General features: G+C 48.8%; 1 protein-coding gene across 1 annotated transcript in view; it reads right to left on the reverse strand.

Annotated features, from left to right (window-relative positions):
- Positions 1-25,162, reverse strand: part of CSNK1G2 (casein kinase 1 gamma 2) — a 57,681-nt gene extending 32,519 nt beyond the window's left edge. Inside the window, exons 1-2 of the mRNA XM_053372515.1 lie at positions 24,942-25,162; positions 4,234-4,832 (exon numbers count right to left, since the gene is read on the reverse strand). Of these exons, the coding sequence (XP_053228490.1) occupies positions 4,234-4,420 (187 nt within the window). The 5' untranslated portion in view covers positions 4,421-4,832; positions 24,942-25,162. The remainder of the gene's footprint in view (positions 1-4,233; positions 4,833-24,941) is intronic.
- Positions 25,163-25,741: the final 579 nt, after the last annotated feature.

The raw sequence follows: 25,741 nt of genomic DNA on the forward strand, positions 1-25,741 counted from the left end.
TTTTTGAGTGTGCAGAAATTTAATCTGCACAGAGAATAGTAACGCTCTCTGCCAAGGCACCCCCGATTTTTGAAAAATCCTTCTCAATTCCATGGCCACAGATGTCTCAGTGACCCTCTGTCACGGATGCTTGAGCTGTTGATTCCTGCGTTGCAGGGGGTTGGACTGGATGACCCTCAGAGTTCCCTTCCACCTCTATGATTCTTTGATTCTATGATTGCTTTCAAGTCTGGAAGCTGGGGGTTTTGCGGGGTTGGGGAATTGACGGTTGTAACATTCAAAATACCACGTCTCTGAGGAACACGACCCAGAAAAGGAAATCTGATTTGGGCATAGCTGTCAACTTTTCCCTTTTCTTGCGAGGAATCCTATTCGGAATAAGGGAATTTCCCTGAAAAAAGGGGAAGTGTTGACAGCTATGGATCTGGGCTTGGGTGGAGTGAATGCAGGAGCAAAAAATAAATAAATCAGAGGGTGGGAGCTCCAGCTGAGCGGAGATCTGTCTGTCTGCCAGGGGGTGGCCGGAACGAGAGGCTTGGCCTGCGGGCGGCGGAGGATAAAGGAGGAGACATAATCCCTGGCATGTGGGAGGATGTAGCGGAAAATATAGCCTTAGCAGCAGAGCAATGGAGAGGGGCTACTCTCCAGCTGGCAGCAGGGATGTATACTCCCAGGGAAGCAGACTGGTGCTGCCAGGGTCTGCCAACATTGCTGGTGCTCAGCTAGGCGGCAGGATCACAGTGTTAGAAACTCAGATATGTAAGCTAATTGCCAAATGCCACCTGAAACCTCTGCTGCGGTGGCTGCAACAGAATGATCTGGGCAGTTTGACTGGCAATTGCAACTCAACAGGGAAACAGCCCGAAATCTTGCAACAGAGGCTCACTCTGGGATGTTTGAGTGTCTGGAGGCGGTTGGAGGGTGGATGGCGGCTAACGGATTGAAGTGTTGTTTCTGGGGGGGGCAGGTAGTTGTGGGGGACTCCCTGGTTCTGAATGAGGTGACTGTGTCCCGGAAGGACCAGGTGCGCAGCCTGGGAGTCATTTTGGACTCACCGCTGTCCATGGAGGCGCAGGTCAGTTCTGCGTCCAGGGTGGCTGTCTGCCAGCTCCATCTGAGACCCTGCCTGCGCCCTGTCTCGCCAGAGTGGTCCATGCTCTGGTTATCTCCCGCTTGGACTACTGCAATGCGCTCTATGTGGGACTACCTTTGAAGGCGACTCGGAAACTACAACTAATCCAGAATGCGGCAGCTAGACTGGTGACTGGGACCATACAACTCCAGTCCTAAAGAATCTACATTGGCTCCCAGTACGTTTCCAAGCACAATTCAAATTGTTGGTACTGACAATTAAAGCCCTAAACGTACTCGGCCCAGTATACCTGAAGGAGCGTCTCCACCCCAATCAAGAAGCGAGGTTACAGGGAACCAGGCAGAGGGCCTTCTCGGTGGTGGCGCCCACCCTGTGGAACGCCCTCCCATCAAATGTCAAGGAGATAAAAGAACTGACTTTTAGAAGACACCAGAAGGAAGCCCTGTATAGGGAAGTTTTTGATGCTTGATGTTTTATTGTATTTTTAATACTTAGTTGGGAGCCCCCCCGAGTGGTTGGAGCAACACTAGATGGGCAGCATTTAAATAAAAAAATAATTATTATTGATGTAGCCGTAATGGAGAAAATCATGCGCAATTTGAGATTTCAGCAAGGCCTAGAACCTGGCATTCACTGTGGAACCATAATTTCCAAGATAACCCTCATTGTAAGCCTGCCAGATTGGGATTTATACTTTACCATTCACATTACGTTGAGATTCTATTTCAACCCATGTGCAACTGTACTCATTCTGCGTACCTGCTTCATAGTTTTGCCTCTCACTTTTAATTTTCACCTGTTGTTCTAATCATCCTCCGCATTTTATATATGCACAGCTCCCGCTAGCAGGAAAGGCCCGTTATCCAAAATCTCAGTTAAGTAATTATACCCAAACCTTGATACATGAGTGGCTGATTCAAATACCCGAACCGCCAGAGTGTGTCCACTTCCACACCTGCTTGTGTTTCGCTGGTCAGTGGAAGCCATTTTCGGGCAAAAACCACAGAGGGAGGGAAAGAGATGGAACAAACCAGGAAGCAGGAGAAACAAGACGTACAGTGGTGCCCCGCAAGACGAAAAACCCGCTAGACGAAAGGGTTTTCCGTTTTGGAGGCGCTTCGCAAAACGAATTTCCCTATGGGCTTCCTTCGCAAGACGAAAGCCCATAGGGAAATCTCCGGGACAGCGGGGAAGCGCAGCGCGTCTTCCCCACTGTCCTCGGACCTCCTCCGAAGGCTGGCGGTGGGGCGGAGAGACCTCCTCCCGCCGCCAGCCTTCGGAAGGCTCCTCCGAAGGCTGGCGGTGGGGCGGAGAGACCTTCTCCCCGCGCCAGCCTTCGGATGGCTGTCCTGAAGACTTGCGGTGGGAGGAGGGTTTTCCTTCCCACCGCCAACATTCAGAATGCTGTTCTGAATGCTGGCGGTGGGGAGGAAAAACCCTCCTCCCACCGCAAGCCCTGGGAACAGAGGAGAAGCGCTGCGCGCCTTCCCCTCTGTTCCCGTACCTGTCCTGAAGGCTTGCGGTGGGGAGAAAAGCCCTTCTCCGCACCGCCAGCCCGGCAAGCGGACTCCATAGGAACGCATTAATTGATTTTCAATGCATTCCTATGGGAAACCGTGCTTCGCAAGACGAAAAACTCGCAAGAAGAAAAAACTTGTGGAACGAATTAATTTCGTCTTGCGAGGCACCACTGTACCAGGTTCCTCCCCTGTTTGTTTGACTTTTGCTGGGGGGTCTGCAACAGTCTGGGACAGAAAGCATGCATCAAATGAATTAGGGTTCAGAAATGTCCCCATAAAGAATGGGGATCGTCAGCCAGCTCGTTCAGCAAACCATTTCCTGGGAATGCATTGCGTTCAGAAAGCAGGGCGGAATTTGAAAACAGTTGGGAGTTCTTGATATTAAATATACCAAGAAAAAATCACACCAAGATCTCAGGCCAATGTAAGTTTCAATAGTGGGAGTGGTCCCTACTCGCAAGTCAATAGTCAATAGTAACAAAAACTAATCCATTCAAAAGTATGGAGGAGGGAGAAAGGTTGTTTTCTGCTGCTCCAGAGAAGCAGACACGGAGCAATGGATCCAAACTACAAGAAAGAAGATTCCACCTAAACATTAGGAAGAACTTCCTGACAGTAAGAGCTGTTTGACAGTGGAATTTGCTGCCAAGGAGTGTGGTGGAGTCTCCTTCTTTGGAGGTATTTAAGCAGAGGCTTGACAACCATATGTCAGGAGTGCTCTGATGGTGTTTCCTGCTTGGCAGGGGGTTGGACTCGATGGCCCTTGTGCTCTCTTCCAACTCTATGATTCTATGATTCTATGATAAGTTCATGTTAGTCCATAGTCAGATTCGACCTGAAAATCTTAGTTTCAATCATTGAGCAGAAGTCAGAAGTCAATTATGGATCAGAAACCAGGACAGGGCCCTGTTTCGATGTATTCACCTTCATCGGCTGGAAGTATCAAACATTACATGAAAATACATTTAAATCCTAAATTATCATAAATTATAATTTATAAAACAGAATTATATAACATTTGGTTCCTTACCTAATTTTCAAAGGGTTATACATATTTTTACGAGTTTGAGTTTGTAATCTCTATTTGAGTTTGTAATCCTACATACTTTTGAATGAATTAGTTTTTGTTACTATTGACTATTGACTTGTGATGGTGCTGGAGGAGACTCTTGAGAGTCCCAGGGAATGCATGAAGATCAAACCTCTCCATTCTGAAGGAAATCAGCCCTGAGTGCTCACTGGAAGGACAGATCCTGAAGTTGAGGCTCCAAGACTTTGGCCACCTCATGAGAAGAGAAGACTCCCTGGAAAAGACCTTGATGCTGGGAAAGATGGAGGGCACAAGGAGAAGGGGACGACAGAGGACGAGATGGTGGGACAGTGTTCTGGAAGCTACCAGCATGAGTTTGACCAAACTGCGGGAGGCAGTGGAAAACAGGAGGGCCTGGCGTGCTCTGGTCCAGGGGGTCACGAAGAGTCGGACATGACTAAACAACAACAACACTGACTTGAGAGTAGGGACCACTTCCACTATTGAAACTTACATCGGCCTGAGTTCTTGGTGTGCTTTTTTCTTGGAATTCGAAAACAGGCCACAGACGGGAAGGTGCAGAGACTCACCTAGTCGAAGCTCCCCAAAGTTCCCGCACCCGATCTTCTTCCCGACACGGAAGTTCGGGCCGACCATTAAGACTCCAGAGTTGGTCCCAGACGTCCGGCTCCCGTGCGTGTTGCGGCTGCTCCCTGTCTTAGACATCCTTCGCCCTTCCTCCGCGTCCCCTTTGCCTCCTCTCTTATCAAAATCCATAAGTTTGTGGTACCCTGGCCTCTCCACGGTTACGCTGCTGCCATGCAAATCCGAGGGCCGAAACTTTGCGGGGGCCGGCTGGGGGGGGGTCAGGGCGGGGAGAGGGCGGGGTAGGGGGGTCGGGGGAAGGAGGGGAAGGGGAGCACGAAAGCGAGAGAAGAGGAAAAGGAGGTTGAAAACGCCGCTTCTCTTTTCTTGGTCAGTAAACCATCCCGGGTAGAGGAGGAGGGGAGGGCGCCAGGGGGCAGACCGTCACCCGCATGTGCCGCGCTAGTGGGCCGGGGGTCCTCTCCTCAAAGGGGCCGTGGGGGTTCCTTCCGGCGCCTGCAGCAGGCTGGTCTCCGAAAACGGCGACATGGCGGCAAGGGGGAGATTGAGAGCGGCTGTCTTGCGGCAACGCTTCACGTCCGAGCTGGAGGGGGAACAGAGGGCAGGTTAGCATACGAAACAAGCATTCGCAGAGTTATATTTCAGGTACAAGCCGATTCGTCACGAGAGCCGTTAATTCTTCTTTTTTCTTCAATTTTTTTATCCATTTTATAACACAAATAAAGAACACAAACAGAAAAACAAACAATACAAACCGATTCTTGTCTTATCCTTATTTTTCTAAACATTGTTAAGTGGGCTTCCCCAAGTCCCACCTATCTGATTTTCATTTTACTTCATCTTTAGCAGTTTACATATACAGTGGTACCTCGGGTTAAGTACTTAATTTGTTTTGGAGGTCCATTCTTAACCTGAAACTGTTTTTAACCTGAAGCACCACTTTAGCTAATGGGGCCTCCCGCTGCTGCTGCGCTGCCGCTGCACGATTTCTGTTCTCATCCTGAAGCAAAGTTCTTAACCCGAGGTACTATTTCTGGGTTAGCGGAGTCTGTAACCTGAAGCGTATGTAACCCGAGGTACCACTGTATCATAATTTCTAATCATATTTTTATCACACTTACTTTAACCATAAAAAACTTTACATTTTATCACTTATAAAATACACTATCTTCTGCTTCTAACCCTACAGCCTTTATCCACTTCCAAAGCTATTCTAAGATTTAAATATTAACATATTTCTTCAAATATTCCTTAAATGTCTTCCAATCTTCTTCCACCGTCTCTTCTCTCTGGTCTTGGAGTCTCCCAGTCAGTTTGGCAAGTTACATATCCTCCATCATGAGAGCCGTTAATTCTGCAGTCACACCTCATGTTACGTCCGTTTCACGTTATGTTACATCCTGCGGCAACCCAGAAGTACTGGGAAGGGTTACTTCCGGGTTTCGCCACTCGCGCAGAAGCACAAAATGACGTCACGCACATGCGCAGAAGCGGCGAATTGCAACCCATCCAGGCGCACCGCTGCGGGTTGCGCTCTTTTCACGTTGCGAACGGGCCTCCGGAACGGATCCCGTTCACAACCAGAGGTACCACTGTATTGCAGGCATGTCCAACGGGTAGATTGTGATATACTGGCAGATCACAGGGCGTTCCTGGTTGACCTCTGGCCCCTCAGCGATCTCCTTGCAAAAAACAAAACAACCAACTTTGGGTAGATCACTGCCCATTTTTTCATACTGTGAGCAGATCACAATCTATTGGGAGTTGGACGTCCCTGTTCTATTGCATTCCTACTGTGGCATGTATGTGGCTCTCCCCCTCCATGTTCAATCTCCCACGACAGCCCTGTGAGGTAGACTGGGCAGAGAGGCAGCCCGCAAGTGAGCTTAGCGGCCGAGTCATTATCTGCTGGTAGAGCATGAGCTAGACACCATCTTAAAAAGCAGAGACATCACCTTGCCAACAAAGGTCCATATAGTTAAAGCTCTGGTTTTCCCAGTAGTGATGTTTTGAAGTGAGAGCTGGACCACAAAGAAGGCTGATCGCCGAAGAACGGATGCTTTTGAATTCTGGTGCTGGAGGAGACTCTTGAGAGTCTCATGGACTGCAAGAAGATCCAACCTCTCCATTCTGAAGGAAATCAGCCCTGAGTGCTCACTGGAAGGACAGATCCTGAAGCTGAGGCTTCAAGACTTTGGCCACCTCATGAGAAGAGAAGACTCCCTGGAAAAGACCTGATGTTGGGAAAGATGGAGGGCACAAGGAGAAGGGGACGACAGAGGACGGGATGGTGGGACAGTGTTCTTGAAGCTACCAGCATGAGTTTGACCAAACTGCGGGAGGCAGTGGAAGACAGGAGGGCCTGGCGTGCTCTGGTCCAGGGGGTCACGAAGAATCGGACACGACTAAGCAACTAAACAACAGCAAATAGCATGAGCAGAGCTGGGAACTCATATATAGAAGCTCATTGCCAAATGGCCCCTGAAACCTTGGTTGAAGGGCGTAAATGGACCTGGGTGCAAGAGCTCTCTTCCGTCCCACAACAACTGGCGTTCAGAAGCATTATTCCCCCAGCCCTGGAGGCAGAGCAGAGGCCTTGTGGCTAGTAGCCATCAACAGTCCTCTCCTCCGCCACAGATTTGTCCAACCCTCTGGCAAAGCCATCCAAGGTTGGTGTTCACTGCTGACCACTGCAGCAGAGAGTTCCACAGGTAAGCCATGCGCTAAGCGTCTCACAGCGCCATTGCTTTCTCAAGAAGCCCCTCAGAATGCAACTGTGCTCACGATCCCGGGAAACTATGGTCCAGAATTGCAGTTTTGGTTTTCTCCCTGAGGGAAGCATTTAACAATCAATAATAAGAATAAGTGAAGAGGATTGTGGCTGGTGGAAGGGGCAGGGGGAAACTTCCCCCCCAAAGAACCAAAACACCCAGTTTTTAAAAAGGTGCCCTGTTAATCTGGATTAGGAGGCCTCTCTTGAAGAGGGGAGAAATGGCAGCAAACTCCCAAGCGATTGCCAGAGAGGCGTAGGAAGGCGGGATCATCCTAATTAAAGAGGGAGCTAAAGAGGGTTAATTTTGTTCTTAAATAAAGTTCTAACGTCTTGCCAGTGGAAAGCCGGCGTGTCAAGGAGACAGGGCTGCTGAAGGACTAGCTTTCTACACGCATGGAAATAAAGATGAGGTGAAGCCCAGGAATAAAATAACATTCTAACGTCTCGCCAGGGGAAAGCTAGCATGACAAAGGGATGCTGATGGGCTAGTTTTCGATGCGGAAGGGAAGCTTTTCAGATCCTGTGAACAAACGCTGTTGCCGCCCAATAGCCTTGCACGTCCAAAGTTCTCCCCAAGATTCACCATACCAGGAAACTGCCAAGTTTTTGAGCTCAGTAAACACAGACAGAACGGGAAGGGGGTGCATATCCTACACTCCAAGACGCTGGGAGGAAGCAGAGGACAGGAGAAAGGGCCGGGGGTCTCCTCTCAAGCATCCCCAAGGCACCCAGTGGTGCCACTGGGAGCAGGATCCTGGGACTCCAAACCAGCACCAGAAGTCCAACTTGTTCCCACGGTGTGTTTAACACATTTGCCAGTTTCCTTACCCTCCTGCTTCCTTGTCTCCAGAGAGGCGGCTGCAATTCCCCCAAATATATATCTCTATCTCCTGATTTGCACAAGCGTGGTTTTTCTTAGGAAGGGGGAAAAGAAAAACCTTTCCGTAGAACAGCTCTGGAGAAACGCTTCCGTGTGACTCTCTCTCTGTCTCTCCAACCCAGCAAAAGGAGACTCTTTTTCTATTTCCTGGTTTGGCTGCCGAAAGCAGGCTGGGAGAGGAGGGAGGAAGCGCCACCAAGCAAGTTCTCAGAGACCTAGCGAGCGCATCGGCCGACTCTACGTCAAAAGGGGAGGAGGAGGAGGCCGGGCTCTGGGGGAAAAGGAAGCCACATCATAAACAGACGTGCGGGACCACGGTGCCGGCAGAACCACGGCAGCGCTGGCGGCGAAGGTTTGGCTAAGAGTGGGGCTGCCCAGAAGGGAACATTGCCCCCACCACAAATCCATGCGCACACGGCTAATATGTGCCACGTTCAGTACTGTGTTAGAAACGTAAAATATATCTGCTGTCCCCAAGAGCTTGTAGGGAGCTGCGACTCTTGCAAAAGTCTCCGTCCAGTTTCAGACACACTTTCTCCCCTCCACCAGCAAAAAACCCCAGCAACCCGTTTTCTTTCGTTTTTTTCCTGTTTTCAACACAAAAAGTACAACAGTCATGGAGCCAGGTTTGCGTGTTTTTATGTTGCAAATCGGCCCGAAATCTGCCAGTGAAAGGCGGTCCACAAATGTTAATAGTACAGTGGTACCTCGGGTTACAGACGCTTCAGGTTACAGACTCCGCTAACCCAGAAATAGTACCTTGGGTTAAGAACTTTGCTTCAGGATGAGAACAGAAATCGTGCTCCGGCAGTGCGGTGGCAGCGGGAGGCCCCATTAGCTAAAGTGGTGCTTCAGGTTAAGAACAGTTTCAGGTTAAGAACGGACCTCCAGAACGAATTACCTTCTTAAGCCAAGGTACCACTGTAATCGTATCAGCCGTCCGGTGTAAGGAGCACGGATATAGTGGACGCTCGGGTTGCGAACGTGATCCGTGCAGGAGGCACGTTCGCAACCTGCAGCATTCGCAACCTGCAGTGCGCCGTCTGAGCACGCGTGGGTTGCGATTCTGCGCATGCGCAAAGCACAATTTAGTGCTTCTGCACATGCTTCAAAACCCGGAAGTAACCCATTCCGCTACTTCTGGGTTTTGGCGCGTCTATAACCCGAAAACACGCAACCTCAAGTGTCGGTAACCGAGGTATGACTGTATAAGTTAATCGTCTGGCAATTGTAGCTCTGTGGGTGTTGACAGGAGACGTTCTATCCTCCTCCCAGAGCTACAGTTCCCAGAGTGATTTGAGAATCGTTCCCTCTTCACTGGGAACTCTGGGAGTTGTAGTTCATGGAGGGGAATATGGGGTCTCTCAACAACTCTCTGCTTCTCTTAGCAAACTACAGCTCCCAGAATGCTTTGCAGGAAGCGGCAACTCTTTAACGTGGCGTGATCCCGCTTTACATGCATAGTGCAGATCACAGAATTGTGGCGTAGGAAGGGGCCACGAAGGTCTTCTAGTCCAGCCCCCTGCAATGAAGGAATCTTTTGCCCAATGTGGGACTCAAACCCAGGACCCTGAAATCAGCGTCTCATGCTCTCCTGACTGAGTTGGTGTTCAGGAGCCATTCCAGATTATTCCAAATCACTACCGAGTTCGCATTGTGCTGCAATTAATTGCTTTGACGCAGGGTTTGAAATTAGCAGGGCACCAGGTGCCTTTTGCGCCTAAAGAGTCTCCATTTCCAAGCACCTCCAAAAGCCTGGGTGCCATTTTTTTCGTCTGGCTGACACTCAATGATGACTAAAATGTATGTGCTTTGAAGCCTCGAAACATATGTTAAAAATAGACAGTATGTTAAGGAGTTTGACAATAAAAAGAAGTATGGTATCAATATTTTCATTGTAAACACCAAATTGTTCTAATGCAATACAGTGGTACCTTGGTTTACGAACTTAATCTGTTCCGGAAGTCCGTTCTTAAACCGAAACTGTTCTTAAACCGAGGCACGCTTTCCCTAATGAGCTCTCCCGCCGCCGGTACCCTTCCACCGTTTGGATTCCGGTCTTAGAACAAGGTAAAGTTTGCAAACCTGACACTACTTCTGGTTTTGCAGAGTTCATGAACCGAATCGTTCTTAAACAGGACTGTTCTTAAACCGAGGTACCACTGTATTAACAATGATATTAACAATGTGTCACTTATGTGAATTGTATGTTAAAGGTAAAGGGACCCCTGACCATTAGGTCCAGTCGTGGCCGACTCTGGGGTTGCGGCGCTCATCTCGCTTTACTGGCCGAGGGAGCCGGTGTACAGCTTCCGGGTCATGTGGCCAGCATGACTAAGCCGCTTCTGGCGAACCAGAACAGCACACGGAAACGCCGTTTACCTTCCCGCCAGAGTGGTACCTATTTATCTACTTGCACTTTGAGGTGCTTTCGAACTGCTAGGTTGGCAGGAGCAGGGACTGAGCAACGGGAGCTCACCCAGACGCGGGGATTCGAACCGCCGACCTTCTGATCGGCAAGTCCTAGGCTCTGTGGTTTAATCCACGGTGTCCATGAACTGTATATTAGTTCATGCTTATCAAAATAATAATTAAAAAGTGTTGTCGCCCCCCCCCCAAAAAAAATGGTGACTAGACATTCTGTTTTGGCACCCACAACTCCATTTGGCTCCCAGCTTTTCTACCGCAGTTTCTAACACTCCTTTGATGGATTGCTGCCTTATTTCTAGGCTACGCATTTCTTATCTGTTTTACCGGGCTTCCAATAACTGACAATTTTTCATGCCATCCTTACAGCCAACTGTTTTGTTTTCAGTGTTGCGGCTGCAAAAGCAGGGGGGCAAACAGCTCTTTTCCACCTGGTCCCACCTCGCAAGGCTGTTGTTAAGGATTTAAAAATATACAGGCAGGGGAAACGACCATATATAGTCTTTAAAGAAAGCTTTGGCTAAAAATGTGCTATATATAAAATGAACAGAGGAATAAAAAAATGTGCCACGATTGTGTTTTGTGTGTGTTCATGCACACTTGAAATTGTGCATTTCAGCCGGTGGGGAGGTTCTGGAGCTGCCTTTAGCACAGTTGATCTTTTTCCAGGACTAATTCAAATGTTTGTGTGTTGACTGGAATAATTTCCTGCCCGCAGCCTGTTGTGTCTATAAAGCAAGCATTGCCAGACCGCCCCCCCCTCACCACCCAGCCAATAAATATTAAAAGTCCCTTCTCCAAAAGCCAGAATTTTGGCAGCAGACCAGCAGATAACCCTCCTTCCCTAATTCCCCAGCCACCTAAAAACACAGAAACGTTTATCCAGCGTTTCTGGGTTAAACTGGTCATCCACCGCCCAGAGTGGCTGGGGCAACCCTGTCAGATGTGTGGGGTACATCATTATTATTATTATTATTATTATTATTATTATTATTATTATTATTACAGTGGTACCTCGGGTTACATACGCTTCAGGTTACACATTCCGCTAACCCAGAAATAGTGCTTCAGGTTAAGAACTTTGCTTCAGGATGAGAACAGAAATTGTGCTCTGGTGGCGTGGCGGCAGCAGGAGGCCCCATTAGCTAAAATGGTGCTTCAGGTTAAGAACAAGTTTCAGGTTAAGAACGGACCTCCAGAATGAATTAAGTACTTAACCCGAGGTACCGCTGTATTACTATTATTAATATAATAATAATTTTATTTATACCCCACCCTCCCCGGCCAGAGCTGGGTTCAGGGCGGCTAACACCAGTAAAATTACAGTAAAAACGTAATGGGGGGAGAGAACAAATTTTAAATACAGTGCTATCTCTGGTTGCAAACGGGATCCGTTCCAGAGGCCCATTCGCAACAGGAGCAGAACGCAACCCGCAGTGGTGCGGCTGCACACGCGTGGGTTGCGATTCACCGCTTCTGTGCATGCGCATAACGTCATTTTGCGCATCTGCGCATGCGCCGAGACTCGGAAGTAACCCTTTCCGGTACTTCTGGGTCGCAACCTGAAAAAATGTATCATGAAGCAAACGTAACATGAGATATGACTGTACAGGTTAAAATGCAGTTTAAAATGCAGCCTCATTTTAAAAGTAGCCCATAGATCAAAACCATAAGAGGAGGGAAACAGAAGGGTCAGACCGAGTCCAGACCAAAGGCCAGGCAGAATAGCTCCGTCTTGCAGGCCCTGCGGAAAGATGTCAAGTCCCGCAGGGCCCTGGTCTCTTGGGACAGAGTGTTCCACCAAGTCGGGGCCAGTACTGAAAAGGCTCTGGCCCTAGTTGAGATCAGTCTAACTACCAAGTCGGGGCCAGTACTGAAAAGGCTCTGGCCCTAGTTGAGATCAGTCTAACTACCAAGTCGGGGCCAGTACTGAAAAGGCTCTGGCCCTAGTTGAGATCAGTCTAACTACCAAGTCGGGGCCAGTACTGAAAAGGCTCTGGCCCTAGTTGAGATCAGTCTAACTACCTTGCAACCTGGGACCTCCAAAATGATGATGATGATGTTGTTATTAATGGAGGGCCTTTCTTCAGAGGAGGACAAGTACTTCTGGACCCACTTGTGCCTTCCACCACCACTGACCCTAACCTCCAGTGCCTATGCTCTGGTAACCTCTTGGCTAGATTACTGCAGATCACTCTCCGTGGGGCTGCCCTTGGAGATAACCCGATAGCGCAGAATTCGGCCACCGGGCTTAACAAGCAGGATCAGAAGGTCTGAGTGTATTGCACCAGTTCTTGCCTGAACTGCGCTGGCTACCCAGTTAAGTTTCTGGTTGGTTTCAACCTCTCAAAGCCCTAGATGGCTCAGGACCCCGTATTCCTCAGGGGGGCCACCTCTCTGCCCGCCTCCAACCTGCTCAGAATTAGCCGGGCACCAGGCATATTTTGCACCTGGCTATCGGCCACCTGCGACCAAGTTATGATGCCTGGACACTAGGATGACTCCTGTCATCTCCACAATCCTTGAATCTGGACTGTTTTAGCACACTAATCCGCATCCTGTAAAATTCTATCCGTTATCTATTATCTGCACAATCGGAATGAATTTCTGGAGCCAAATGCTTTTCCTGTTCATCCTGTTGGAATAGGCCAATATATATGCGGACTATCACTGGATCAAGTTGACTCTTCCTCTGTTCAAGTTCTCAAAGCTCTTAAGCGAGTTCAGGGTTGTCCTCTAAAGTAGCCAGATGTTTAACTGAGAATCAGTCAGAGTCAGTCCATCACTTGGAAAATAAGACATTAGACCAGTCTTGCCCCAGACTGGCAACTAGACATTCTGTTTTGGCTACTGCAACCTTGGCCTTAAGGAGTCCTTTGGCTCCTAGCTTATATATCTGAATTTCTAACCCTGCACCCACCAGTAAGCATGTGGCCCCCATAATATTTTTGCAGTAGGGAACGTGGTCCTCCTGCCAGTCATACCTCGGCTCCTGAACACCTTGGGAGTCGAACATTCCAGGTCCCGAACATTCGGAAACCGGAAGTGATTGCTTCGGTTTTCAAATGTCTTTTTCGAAGCCGAACGTCCGATGGGAGCTTCCTGCGGCCAATCAGAAGCCGCGCTTTGGAAGTCGAACGTTTCAGGAGTCGAACGGACTTCCAGAACGGATTCTGTTCGACCTCCGACATATGACTGACAGAATCATAGAATTCTGAAGTTGAGAGAGATCCCAGAGATCATCTAGTCCAAGGGTCAGCAAACTTTTTCAGCAGGGGGCCGGTCCACTGTCCCTCAGACCTTGTGGGGGGCCGAGCTATATATATTTTTAAAAATGAATAAATTCCTATGCCCCACAAATAACCCAGAGATGCATTTTAAATAAAAGGACACATTCTACTCATGTAAAAACACATTGATTTCCGGACTGTCTGCGGCTGGATTTAGAAGGCGATTGGGCAAGATCCAGCCCCCGGGCCTTAGTTTGCCAACCCATGACCTAGTCCAGGCATAGGCCACCTCGGCCCTCCAGATGTTTTGGGACTACAACTCGCACCATCCCTGGCTAGCAGGACCAGTGGTCAGGGATGATGGGAATTGTAGTCCCAAAACATCTGGAGGGCCGAGGTTACCTATGCCTGATCTCACTGAACTCACTGCAACAAATACGGAACTCACTGCAACGCTTCTGTATTTTGCGCTGTAGCCAAACGTTCTGCTACCTTTCCCAAAGGAACATCCCTGACGCCCCCAAACCTTGCAAAAACAGGACGACACAGAAACTCTCGACGGCCGCAAGAGGGGAGGGAGAGGCATGAATGCCGCCTCTGTCTCTTCCAGATGCTAAAAATCAGGCCAGCTCTAACTCCCCGCCTACCATGATTCCTGGGCTCCACCTTTTCTAGACAAGCCAGCACACACCTGGTTGGAATATACAGATATTTATATATTATGCAGCGCAATACCGAAGGGAGTGACGAGATGTCACAATGGAAAAAAATAAAAGCACACACAAATCTTTAAGCAGCGCCGTGTGGGAATCACAAAGAAAACAGGAAAGCACTAAAAATAACAAGCACACACAGATTTTTGCAGCACTGCACAAGCCAGGGGTCTAAATAAAACATTTCCCCGCCCATGCTGGAAAAATAAAGGAAGAGGAGGGTTTGGGGGGAAGGTGTGGTGAGGACAAGATGCCGTGCGCAGGATCCTATCGTCCCAGGAGAGTTTCAGGTTCTCCCAACCCAGGGGAGAAGTCGGCAAGTCTTTTAAACAAGGCTCGGCAAATCTCCGCTCCCCAGATCTCCCGGGACGAAGAATCAGAGGTTCTCTCCTCCGTGAGATCAAGCGAAGGAGCAAAACAAGTTGCCCCGGGATCCTGGGTCGCAGCTGGCGCAAGACACACTCTCTCTGCGACTCCCCTGCAAGGAACGACGGCGGCTTTTAAGTTTCCTCTGAACATAAAGGCGACACGGTACACGAGTTCATAAAATTATGAACAGAATGCAGAATGGTTTTCCTCCATCCCTCCCAACGCTAGAACCCTGGGCGTCCGACGGAGCCAGTGTTCTGGTGCTCAGATCCTTCTCATTGGTTTTCCACAGACATCTGGTTGGCTGCAGTGAGAAGAGGGTGATGGACTAGATGGGTCAGTTGGCCTGGTCTCCAGCAGCTAGGATCTTCTTGCGCTCTTGTGGAACCTCCACAGCCAGAGACAGTCTGGATTCATAGCTTCTTATGGGTATTTTGCCACTGGGGGACTAGACAGACCACTGGTCCGATTCGACAGTCTCTTATGACGCTCTTATGTGCAACTAGGCATGACGCTGCACAAGGGGTGCCCAGTTGCCTCGAAACCGGCAAAACCAGGGTTGCTTCCCCTGTGTCAAATTCCGAAGTACAGTGGACGCTCGGGTTGTGAACGTGATCCATGCAGGATGCACGTTCACAATCCAAAGCGTTCTTAACCCAAAGCGGCTCGTCTGCGCATGCACGGGTTGCGATTTGGCGCTTCTGTGCATAACGCAATTTAGCGCTTCTGAGCATGTGCGACCGCCGAAACCCATTCTGGTACTTCCGGGTTTCGGCAGTTGGTAACCCGAAAAAACGCAACCTGAAGCGTCTGTAACCCGAGGTATGACTGTTTCTCCTTTATCCTGAACAAATCATGTGTCTGTTTTGATTAAGCATTTGAGCAATACTCTGTTAAACCACTGAGCCTAGGACTTGCCAATCAGAAGGTCGGTGGTTCGAATCCCCGCGATGGGGTGAGCTCCCATTGTTCGGTCCCTGCTCCTGCCCACCTAGCAGTTCGAAAGCACGTCCAAGTGCAAGTAGATAAATAGGTACCACTCCGGCGGGAAGGTAAACGGCATTTCCGTGCACTGCTCTGGTTCACCAGAAGCGGCTTAGTCATGCTGGCCACATGACCCGGAAGCTGTACGCCGGCTCCCTCGGCCAATAAAGCGAGATGAGCGCCGCAACCCCAGAGTCGGCCACGACTGGACCTAATGGTCAGGGGTCCCTTTACCTTTGCCTTCATTCAATTATTTCTTCCCCCGTTATTTCCCCCGTTCCCTTGTGGCCCCGTTGAATACTGAACCACCTGTATTTGAGCTCTACACACAGGAAGGTGGAGAACGGAGGAATCACAGAACGGTGGGTTTGAAAGGAACCCCAAGCATCATTGTCTAGTCTAGCCCAACCCTAGGAGATTAGTTTTTAAGAAAGCTAGTTTTTAAGAAAGGCGTAAAAAATGCAGTGGGTGAGATCTGGTTTCCAGCATTGCAATATATCACCAGCTAAACATTGCAATCTACCAATATCTGAATATATCACAATGCCTGAAATAAGGATGGAGTTATGTAGAGGCACTGGCTGCACAGCACACAAAAACACACACATCACCATTCGCGATATATTGCCAGGTCAAAAACTACAAAATGAATACAGTCATACCTCGGGTTACAGCCACTTCAGGTTGCATTTTTTCGGGTTACGGACTGTCGAAACCCCGAAGTACTGGAATGGGTTGCTTCCAGGTTTCAGCGGTCGTGCATGCGCAGAAACGCTAAATTGCTCTTTGTGCATGCGCCAAATCGCAACCCGTGCATGCGCAGACGCGCCGCTGCGGGTTGCAAACGTGCATCCCGCACAGATCATGTTCGCAACCCGAGTGTCCACTGGACTTCAAGCCAGTTTTGTGCATCCAGTCTAGCTCTTGCAAACCCGTCAGTGGAGGTGTTTAAAGGGGGGTGACGCATTCTTTTGGGAGAGGCCGGCCATCCCCTCCGCACCACAAAGCTTTCTCTCCGCCATCGTAAAAGAGGACTAAGGGAGGGTCGGAGGGGCAGCTCCACCATGTTGCCCCTTTGCAGCCCTCATTCCCCAGCTGTTTTTGCAGGAGCGCTTGCAGCCCCCCGCCCCCCCGCCCCGGGAGAAATGCGATGCCTGCAATTTGGCTCAGGGCGGCTGTGAATGAGGCGTTTCATGCATGCTCTCCGTGCAGGAGAGCAGCCGACAGACATGCCTGTGTGCTTGCGCTCCTGAAAGAAAAACAACGATTTGCAGGACACACAGATATGCTACTGGTCTCTCCAAACAGGCTAGAGCCAATCAGGAAGTTTAAGAAACTAGAGAAAGGGAAAAAGAAGCCCAGTGCCATTCTCAAACTGGCAGCGCCGCTTTCGAAGGAGCAAAGTCTGCCATCTTGGTTCATCCTGGCGCCCAGCACATCCGAACGTATCTGCGCCATTCAGGGCAGTGCTAGAATTCCCCCAGGCGCCTGGTGTGTTTCCAGTTGCAAACAGGTGGAGGCCTCCAGGTGCTTCCTGTGAATACCTTACCTGCCCACCCCAAAAAAAAAAACCCTGCACACATTCCACTTCTCTTTTCTCGCTTTCTGCACTAAGTTTTCCTAGACCAGGTTTATAAATAGCTGTCTGCCTTGCAGCATGTCAGGTCTACCTCCTGGCAACGTTGAAGTGGAAGAAGATTGGCACTCCCTTTTCTTTTCTAAGCTCTTGACGCGGCATAAGGAGGTTGCTAGGTTGCTCCCGACCTATCCCTAAAATAATAAAGGTAAAGGGACCCCTGACCACTAGGTCCAGTCCTGACCGACTCTGGGGTTGCGGCGCTCATCTCGCTTTATTGGCCGAGGGAGCCGGCGTACAGCTTCCGGGTCATGTGGCCAGCATGACTAAGCCGCTTCTGGCGAACCAGAGCAGCGCACAAACACACCGTTTACCTTCCTGCTGGAGTGGTACCTATTTATCTACTTGCGCTTTGGTGTGCTTTTGAACTGCTAGGTGGGCAGGAGCAGGGACCGAGCAACGGGAGCTCACCCCGTCCCGGGGATTCGAACTGCTGACCTTCTGATCGGCAAGTCCTAGGCTCTGTGGTTTAACCCACAGTGCCACCCGCATCCCCCATAAAATAAGATCTTTTTAAAAAATAAATTGGCCAAAGAAATACTGCCGCCGTTCTTTGTCAAGCTTGATCACTGTACTGTGTGGGGCAGCCCTCAAGAGAGTGTCCGCAAATTCCAGATGGTTCAATTTAAGAAGGATGTGGACAAGCTGGAAGGTGTGCAGAGGAGGGTGACCAAGATGCTCAAGGGTCTGGAAAGCAAGCCTGATGAGGAACGGTTGAAGGAGCTGGGTATGTTTAGCCTGGGGAAGAGGAGACTGAGAGAAGACAGGAGAGCATGGAAGATGGAGCCAGCTTGTTTCCTCCTGCTCTGGAAGGCAGGACCCAAACCAACGGCTTCAATTGACAAGAAAGGATATTCTGACTAAATATCAGGAAGAACTTTCTGAGTGTACCAGCTGTTTGACAGTGGAACGGGTTCCCTTACGAGGTGATGGGCTCTCCTTCCTGGGAGGTTTTTAAGCAGAGGCTGGATGGCACTATCTGTCATGGATGCTTCAGATGAGATTCCTGCATTGCAAGTGTCCAGGGCAGCTGTTTACCAGCTCCATCTGGTATGCAGGCTGAGACCCTATCTACCCGCGGACTGTCTCGCCAGAGTGGTGCATGCTCTGGTTATCTCCTGCTTGGACTACTGCAATGTGCTCTCCGTGGGGCTGCCTTTGAAGGTGACCTGGAAACTACAACTAATCCAGAATGTGGCAGCTAGACTGGGGACTGGGAGTGGCCGCTGAGACCATATAACACCGGTCCTGAAAGACCTACTTTGGCTCCCAGTACGTTTCTGAGCACAATTCAAAGTGTTGGTGCTGACCTTGAAAGCCCTAAACGACCTCGGCCCAGTATCCCTGAAGGAGCGTCTCCACCTCCATCGTTCAGCCAGGTCCAGCGCCGAGGGCCTTCTGGCGGTTCCCTCATTGCGAGACGTGAGGTTACAGGGAACCAGACAGAGGGCCTTCTTGGTGGAGGCACCCGCCCTGTGGAACGCCCTCCCACCAGATATCAAAGAGAACAACTACCAGACCTTTAGAAGACATCTGAAGGCAGCCCTGTTTAGGGAAGCTTTCAATGTTTGATGCATTACGGTATTTTAATATTTTGTTGGAAGCCGCCCAGAGTGGCTGGGGAAGCCCAGCCAGAGAGGTGGGTTATAAATAATAATGATATTATATTATTATCATTATTATTATTATTATTATTATTATTATTATTATTGAATTAAGATTCTATGATTCTAAGACAAGGGCTCTGAAAACAGGGACTTGGCCATGACGACTGGGTTTTGCGTCCTTTCCTGGCTTGATTTTAGGTACAGTACAAAAGTAACAGAAGGAACAGATTCACCAAGAACCACTAAGCAAACCATCAATGGAGAGGCGTGGAGAAAGGCTTTTGGAGGCTTTTTGGGAAGGGCCTTTAAGTTGCTATTTGTTGACAACATAAATTCATCTTCTAGTGTGGTACCTTCCCCACTTTTGGAACTCCCTGCCTACGCTTGATAAAACAGTTTTGTTTAGGCAATGCAGACATGTGCTTTAACCTGGTTTTTCAGCTTTTTGGTGATTGTAATTTTAAAAAACTCATCCGGGACACTTCATTTATTAAACTTGGCCGAGGCGGCTTTACAAAACTCGGGGCAGCTGGCTGGAGGCGTGGAGAGGCTTTCAAACTTTCGGCCAAGGAGTCTCTGCTGCAAAGCCAGCTGCTCCTTATAAATACAGAGTCAGATCCTCTGCACTGACTGGCAGAGTATCAGAAGGCATAAGAAAACAGCCCTGTATCAGGAAGTTCGGGTTCCAAAGAATGTTCGCAAACCGGAACACTCACTTTTACGGTGTTTGGGAGCCAAAGCGTTCGACTTGCAAGTTGTTTTGGCTCCCAAACACCAAAACCCGGAAGTGAGTGTTCTGGTTTGTGAACATTCTTTGGAACCTGAACGTCTGACGCGGCTTCCGATTGCCTGCAGGACAGCCAATCAGAAGCCGCACTTTGGTTTCTGAACATTTTGGAAGTCAAACGGACTTCCGGAACAGATTCCTTTCAGCTTCCAACGTATGACTGTATGATTATCACCAACTGCACTGTTAAGGTTCCAGGCCTGGCAGTTCTAACAAACTGGGAGAAAAGGAACTGCGTTAACGAGTTAGTCCGTCTAATTCAATATTGTCAACACTGACCAGCAGCAGCTTTCTCCAGAGTTTTGGGCAGGGAACCTTCCCAGCACTACCTGGGGAGATAAATGGGACCCTCTGGACAGGGTGAGAAACTCGGATATATAAGCTAACCGCCGAATGGCACCTTAAACCTAGGTTACAGTCGCCACACTGAACTGTCTAGGCATCATTCTCCCCCAAATCAAATAATACTAATCAATGCTGTTTTTTCTTAAAAAAAATATTTAGGGGTACAGTCATACCTCGGGTTACAGACGTTTCAGGTTGCGCAACCACGCCGAACCCAGAAGTACCGAAACAGGTTACTTATGGGTTTTGGCACTTGTGCAGAAGTGCTAAATCATGCTTTGCGCATGCGCAGAAGCGCCAAATCGCAACCCGCACATGCGCAGACGCGCCACTGCGGGTTGCGAACGTGCCTCCCGCATGGATCACGTTCGCAACCCAAGCATCCACTGTACTCTCGTTTTCCTACTCATATTGAAATACTGTCCCTCAATGAGGCCAAACTTAAGATTCACAAAATGTTTAGGGGTATGCGTACCCTTGTTTCCCCCCAGAAAAAAAGCACTGATACTACTACTACTACTACTAATAATAATACAGTTGTACCTTGGATCCCGAACGGCTTGCAAGTCGAATGTTTTGGCACCAGAACGCGGCAAATCCGGAAGTGAGTGTTCCAGTTTGTGAACGTTCCTTGGAACCTGAACATCCAATGTGGCTTCCGCAGCTTCTGATTGGCTGCAGGAGCTTCCTGCAGCCAATCGGAATCTGCATCTGGGTTTCCGAACGTTTTGGAAGTCGAACAAACTTCTAGAATGGATTCAGTTCGACTTCCAAGGTACCACTGCAATACTAAAATTCCACTTCTATACTGCTTTCATTTAAATTTCATTTCATTTCATTTTGTATACCTCCTTTCCATATTACTATACAGAAAGTGGTTTATGAGCTGAAGAAACCACAGAACAGACAGCAAAGATCACACACTAATAAGCATCTGATCCAAGACAAAGTCGCAATGACTTTACAGAATAAACAACTTACAGAAAACAAAGCAATGTCAAATAAAGAAATATTCAACAACACATCAGAATGTAATAGTCAATCGTAAAACACTTTTTGTATTAAAGGGAAAAAACCTCAAAGTGGTTTTCAACACATTAAAACATCAAATAAAACATTCCAGAATAAAGCAAATTCAGGCTTCTGGGAAAATATTTCAGATCCTCCTCTCAGGGACATTTGGCTCCCCCCCTCACTGATTTACCTACTTAATTTACAGAGCTGCCCCATAGCAGGAGGGCTCTAGGAAGGCAGGGTGGTCTAGTGGTTAGAGTGTCGGACGAGGACCTGGGAGATCAGAGTTCGAGTCCCCACTCAGTCCTGAAGCTCACTGGGCGACCTTGGAGTCCCAGTCCTAGTCTCTTGGCCCACCTCACAGGGTCGTTGTGGGATTAACTGAGGAGGGGGGTGGACCATGGACTCCTTGGAGAAAAAGATGGGAGATAAATGAAATAAACAAGCTCTTCTGCTTAAGAAAGCTGGAGGGGGCAGCCAGAGGGAGATGCCAGTCGCTAGGCTGGCCCCCAGAAAGATCTCCATGCAGTTTAATGTGTTGTCAACCACTCAGAAATGAAAGTAATAATAATATGTACCATTGCAAAAAAGAAAGAAAAAGATGGTGCCTGGACATTCTGTTGTGGCGACAACAAGCTAGGTTTAAGGTGCCGTTTGGAGATAAGCTAATATATCAGCAGGGACGCGGGTGGCGCTGTGGGTTAAACCACAGAGCCTAGGACTTGCCGATCGGAAGGTCGGCGGTTCGAATCCCCGCAACGGGGTGAGCTCCCGTTGCTCAGTCCCTGCTCCTGCCCACCTAGCAGTTCGAAAGCACGTCAAAGTGCAAGTAGATAAATAGGTACCACTCCGGCGGGAAGGTAAACGGCGTTTCCATGCGCTGCTCTGGTTCGCCAGAAGCGGCTTAGTCCTGCTGGCCACATGACCCGGAAGCTGTACGCCGGCTCCCTCGGCCAATAAAGCGAGATGAGCGCCGCAGCCCCAGAGTCGGCCACGACTGGACCTAATGGTCAGGGGTCCCTTTACCTTTAATATATTGGCGTTTTCAAGCCTGTATCAGCTGATGCCACAGCACTAGAAGCAAGTCACTGTTTCCCATGCGCAAGTGCTTTTAAGCTAACCACTGTGGAGCAGGAGATTCAAATGCGCCTCTCAGACTGAGCCTACATTGCAGAGTTGTCAGGAGATTTAAGAACCATGGGAAAACATAAGGAGTGGGAAGAGGCTTAGCTGATGGGAAAGGCTGTAGCTCTGCAACAGGGTGGCGAGTTCAGCCCCCAACTTCCTGTTTAAAACCACAAAAACCCTGAGGACTAGAGTCTTAAGCTTATTTTCAAAGGAAGTGGTGTAACTCAGTGGTAAGAGGACTTTCTTTGCATCTAAAAGGGCATTTCCAGGCTCAGCTGGCAGAGGTCCCTTGCCTAAAAGCCCAGAGGGCAGCTGCCAGTCAGTGCAGCAGGTGAATGGTTCGACTCTGTCAAAGGCAGTATGGTGTAGTGGTTAAGAGTGGTAGACTCGTAATCTGGTGAGCTGGGTTCGCGTCCCCGCTCCTCCAAATGCATTTTCTATTCTTCTGTGTAATGCAAATATTGAAGCCCAAGGTTGTGGGTTCGAGTCCCACACTGGGCAAAAAGATTCCCGCATTGCAGAGGGTTGGACTAGATGACCCTCGTGGTCCCTTCGAACTCTATGATTCTATAAACAATTTCCCTTAGCCTGCATGGGAACAAAACAAAACTTCTCCAGTGTCTTGTCAAGCTGTTCAGAAATAAATAAATAAATGTTCCTAACTGAACACGACTGGCCTCATAAGCCAACCCTTTCTTTCAGAAGTTCCTAAACACCACATTTTATTTTCGAAGCTGTTTCTCGGCATTTCACTCCCTAGGAGGAGGAGGGAGGAGAGAATCTGATGTATTTCCTGGTCAAATGTTCTCCTGCCAGAAGGATTCGCACGCTTTGGTTTATCCGTTCCAGAAAGGCCTCGCCAGAATACAACAAGACCCAAGATAGTGACTTTGCAAACACAGTTCCGGGCAAATAAATCAGGGTTCTTATATATACAGCCTGCCTAAGAGATTGCTTTAAAAACCTGCCACGAAGACACTTTGCACGCACACACACACAAGCAGAAACATAACAGGTTAGTGCTTGGAAAATAAAATTACAGAGAGAGCAAGAATCACTCCAAATAGGTGGTCCCCTTCGCTCAAAGCGCCGCAGGCCTGCCCCCAGAAGGAATTCCTCCCTACTCCCCCATCTCCAAAACCCACGAGACATTTTGATTTTTGACTGTCTGGGGGCAATTTAGGACGATAAGCAAAGAAAGAAAGAGAGAGAGAGAGAGAGAGAGGGAAAGAAGAGATGTTCCCTGCATAAAAAAACCGCAAGGATTCCAAATCCCTTTATGTGTTTCACATCAAAACGATTTGGGGGGGGGTTCTTTTTGGGAAGTTGGGAAGTGGCAGGACGAAGAAAAGATGCAAATAAAGGAGTTATTTGCTTTAATAACAAAACAAAAGACATGCTACAGATAACAGAAGGTACCAACCAGGGAGGAAAACAAACCAGTATTGCAACAGTTAGATTTTCACTTTTTCTTTTTGCAATTTGGGGGTGTGTGTTTGGTTTCCTACTAAGGAGGGATGAAAGAGAAAAGACAAGGCCTGGTCTGAGATGAGTGGAAAGGAAAATGAGGTGGATTTGCCAACGTGGGGGTTAAAAGGCACTCAGCTACAGCTGCACTGACCCTCATCCCCCCCCAAAAAAACCTCCCTTTTTTGTTAAAGGTTCCTTTCATTTCCTCCTTTTGTCTATCCTGCCCCTCTATTTTTCCCTTCCTTTTCCATGAACACACCCAAGCTATGGATGTTGCTAACCTACTGTTTTGGGGAAAAGGACTTTTGTGGGGGGGTGTTGAGAAAGAGGCCCAGTTCCCACAGGGAGGAAAGGGGGGAAATGATAAAAGCAGACTCAGAATAACAACTGTTTACCAGGAACTCTTTCCTTTCAGTTGCAACCACCATCATCTCATTTCTGTTTCAAAAGATAACCTTCCAAGTTAGAAACCACCACAGTTCAGGAGCCACTTTCCTCCGCTCTTCAAATTGGGGAAGAAAATTCAAAAAGTTTTTTTTTGGGGGGAGGGGGTTTCCAAAAAAAGCACTGAAAATATAATACAGCTCAAGCGCTGCTCTTTGTTTTGCAAAAGGGAAGACAAGGGAAGTTAAGAGCAAAACAAATAAGTAGGCCTAGGTCACAGTTACTTCTTTTTGTTTCTTTTTGGGGGGAAAGAAAAAAAAACGAAGAACAAGCCTCTCTTCCAATTCACACCAACACATGTCTCTGTCCCACACAACCAAAATCCACTTTTTAAAAAAACTGGTCCATCCCCCTCCTTTCAAGTTGGAAAGGCTTGTGGAAAGGAGGTGGGTATTTTATGGAATTCCCTCCAACCTAAATGCAAATCCTCCCCCTACAAAAAAATAAAAATAAAAAGGGGAGGCTGCGAGGGTGCTTTATTTATTCCTTGAATTTATTCCTTGGGTGTAAGAGAGAAATTGGGGGGTGTGGAGGAGAGAAATGCAACAGGGCCAGCAGGCCTCTCTCCCCCCCCCCTTTTCCAAGTTTAACTCACAGCCAGCTAAGCCTCCTTCCTTCTCCCCCCCCCCCAATAAATTCCTAATAAAATGTCTATAAATGTGTTGCAATAGGTCTGGTTCAAGGTGCAAAAAGATTAAGACCCCCCTGGCCCAAAATGCAGCTTCCTCTTTCCTACCCCCTCGAAAAAACATTGCATTGCTGGTTCTTTTTCTGCCCCCCCCCCAAAAAAAAATTGCAGCTATATAAAGCAATGCAAATGGGGGGGACTGGGCAGTAGCCCCCCCTCCAAAGCCCTTCCCAAATTAACCCCCCCCCAAGACTCACCTGGCTTTCTTCCCCCTCCCCCTGGCTCCTCAGGGGTGGGGGGCCCCGGGCCTGCCCCCCTCCAGGCGCCCCATTTGCTGCTCCGGTCCCTTTCAAGCTCTTTCGCCTTCTGAGCAAAGCCAAGCAGGGAAGGGACGGCCGGGGCGCCAGCGGCGTAAGGCCCGGCGGCGCTCTATGGCGCTGACGTCACGCCGCCGGCGCAAGCCGCCTTGGTGAATCCGGGGCTCCGCTCCGCAGCTGGCTTAGGCGACTCGGGCTCGCTCGCTCGCTGGCCCTCCGGGGGGGGGGGCCCTCTGCGCAGGCGCAGAGAGGGGCGGGAGGGAGGGGAAGAGGAAGAGGCCGGTGGGCAAAGAGGAGAGGGATCTGTGCTTCCTGAGAGACAGTTCCGGATTCCAGTGGGGGGGGATCGTCCATGTGCGGGGCAAAATCTGGACCATTCGGCCTTCGGAATAATTCCAGGACCAGAACTTAACCCATATGTAACTGGGCTTATTTTATACGCGCCAAATCTTATGGGTTATTTTATTTTAAAACTTCCATCTCTTGTCATACAGTTGCCTCTTATTCATTGAATATTTGCAAACAAATTGCAAACAGATAAGAACATGGGCAGGATTATTGCAACAACCTGCAGTTTCGTAGGAGTGTATATTTAAAGTAGATGAATAAATGAACAAATTTAAGTTAATTTGGAGGTGCAGGAAATATTAAAAAATAAATTGAAGGAACGGCAGGAAGAGGGGGAAGGAAGTCGAGTTTTGAAATGTTAAAATGACTGTAAAATTATTGAAATGTATAAA

This window comes from Podarcis raffonei, chromosome 18 (genome assembly GCF_027172205.1).
Source record: "Podarcis raffonei isolate rPodRaf1 chromosome 18, rPodRaf1.pri, whole genome shotgun sequence".
Lineage (NCBI taxonomy): Eukaryota > Metazoa > Chordata > Lepidosauria > Squamata > Lacertidae > Podarcis > Podarcis raffonei.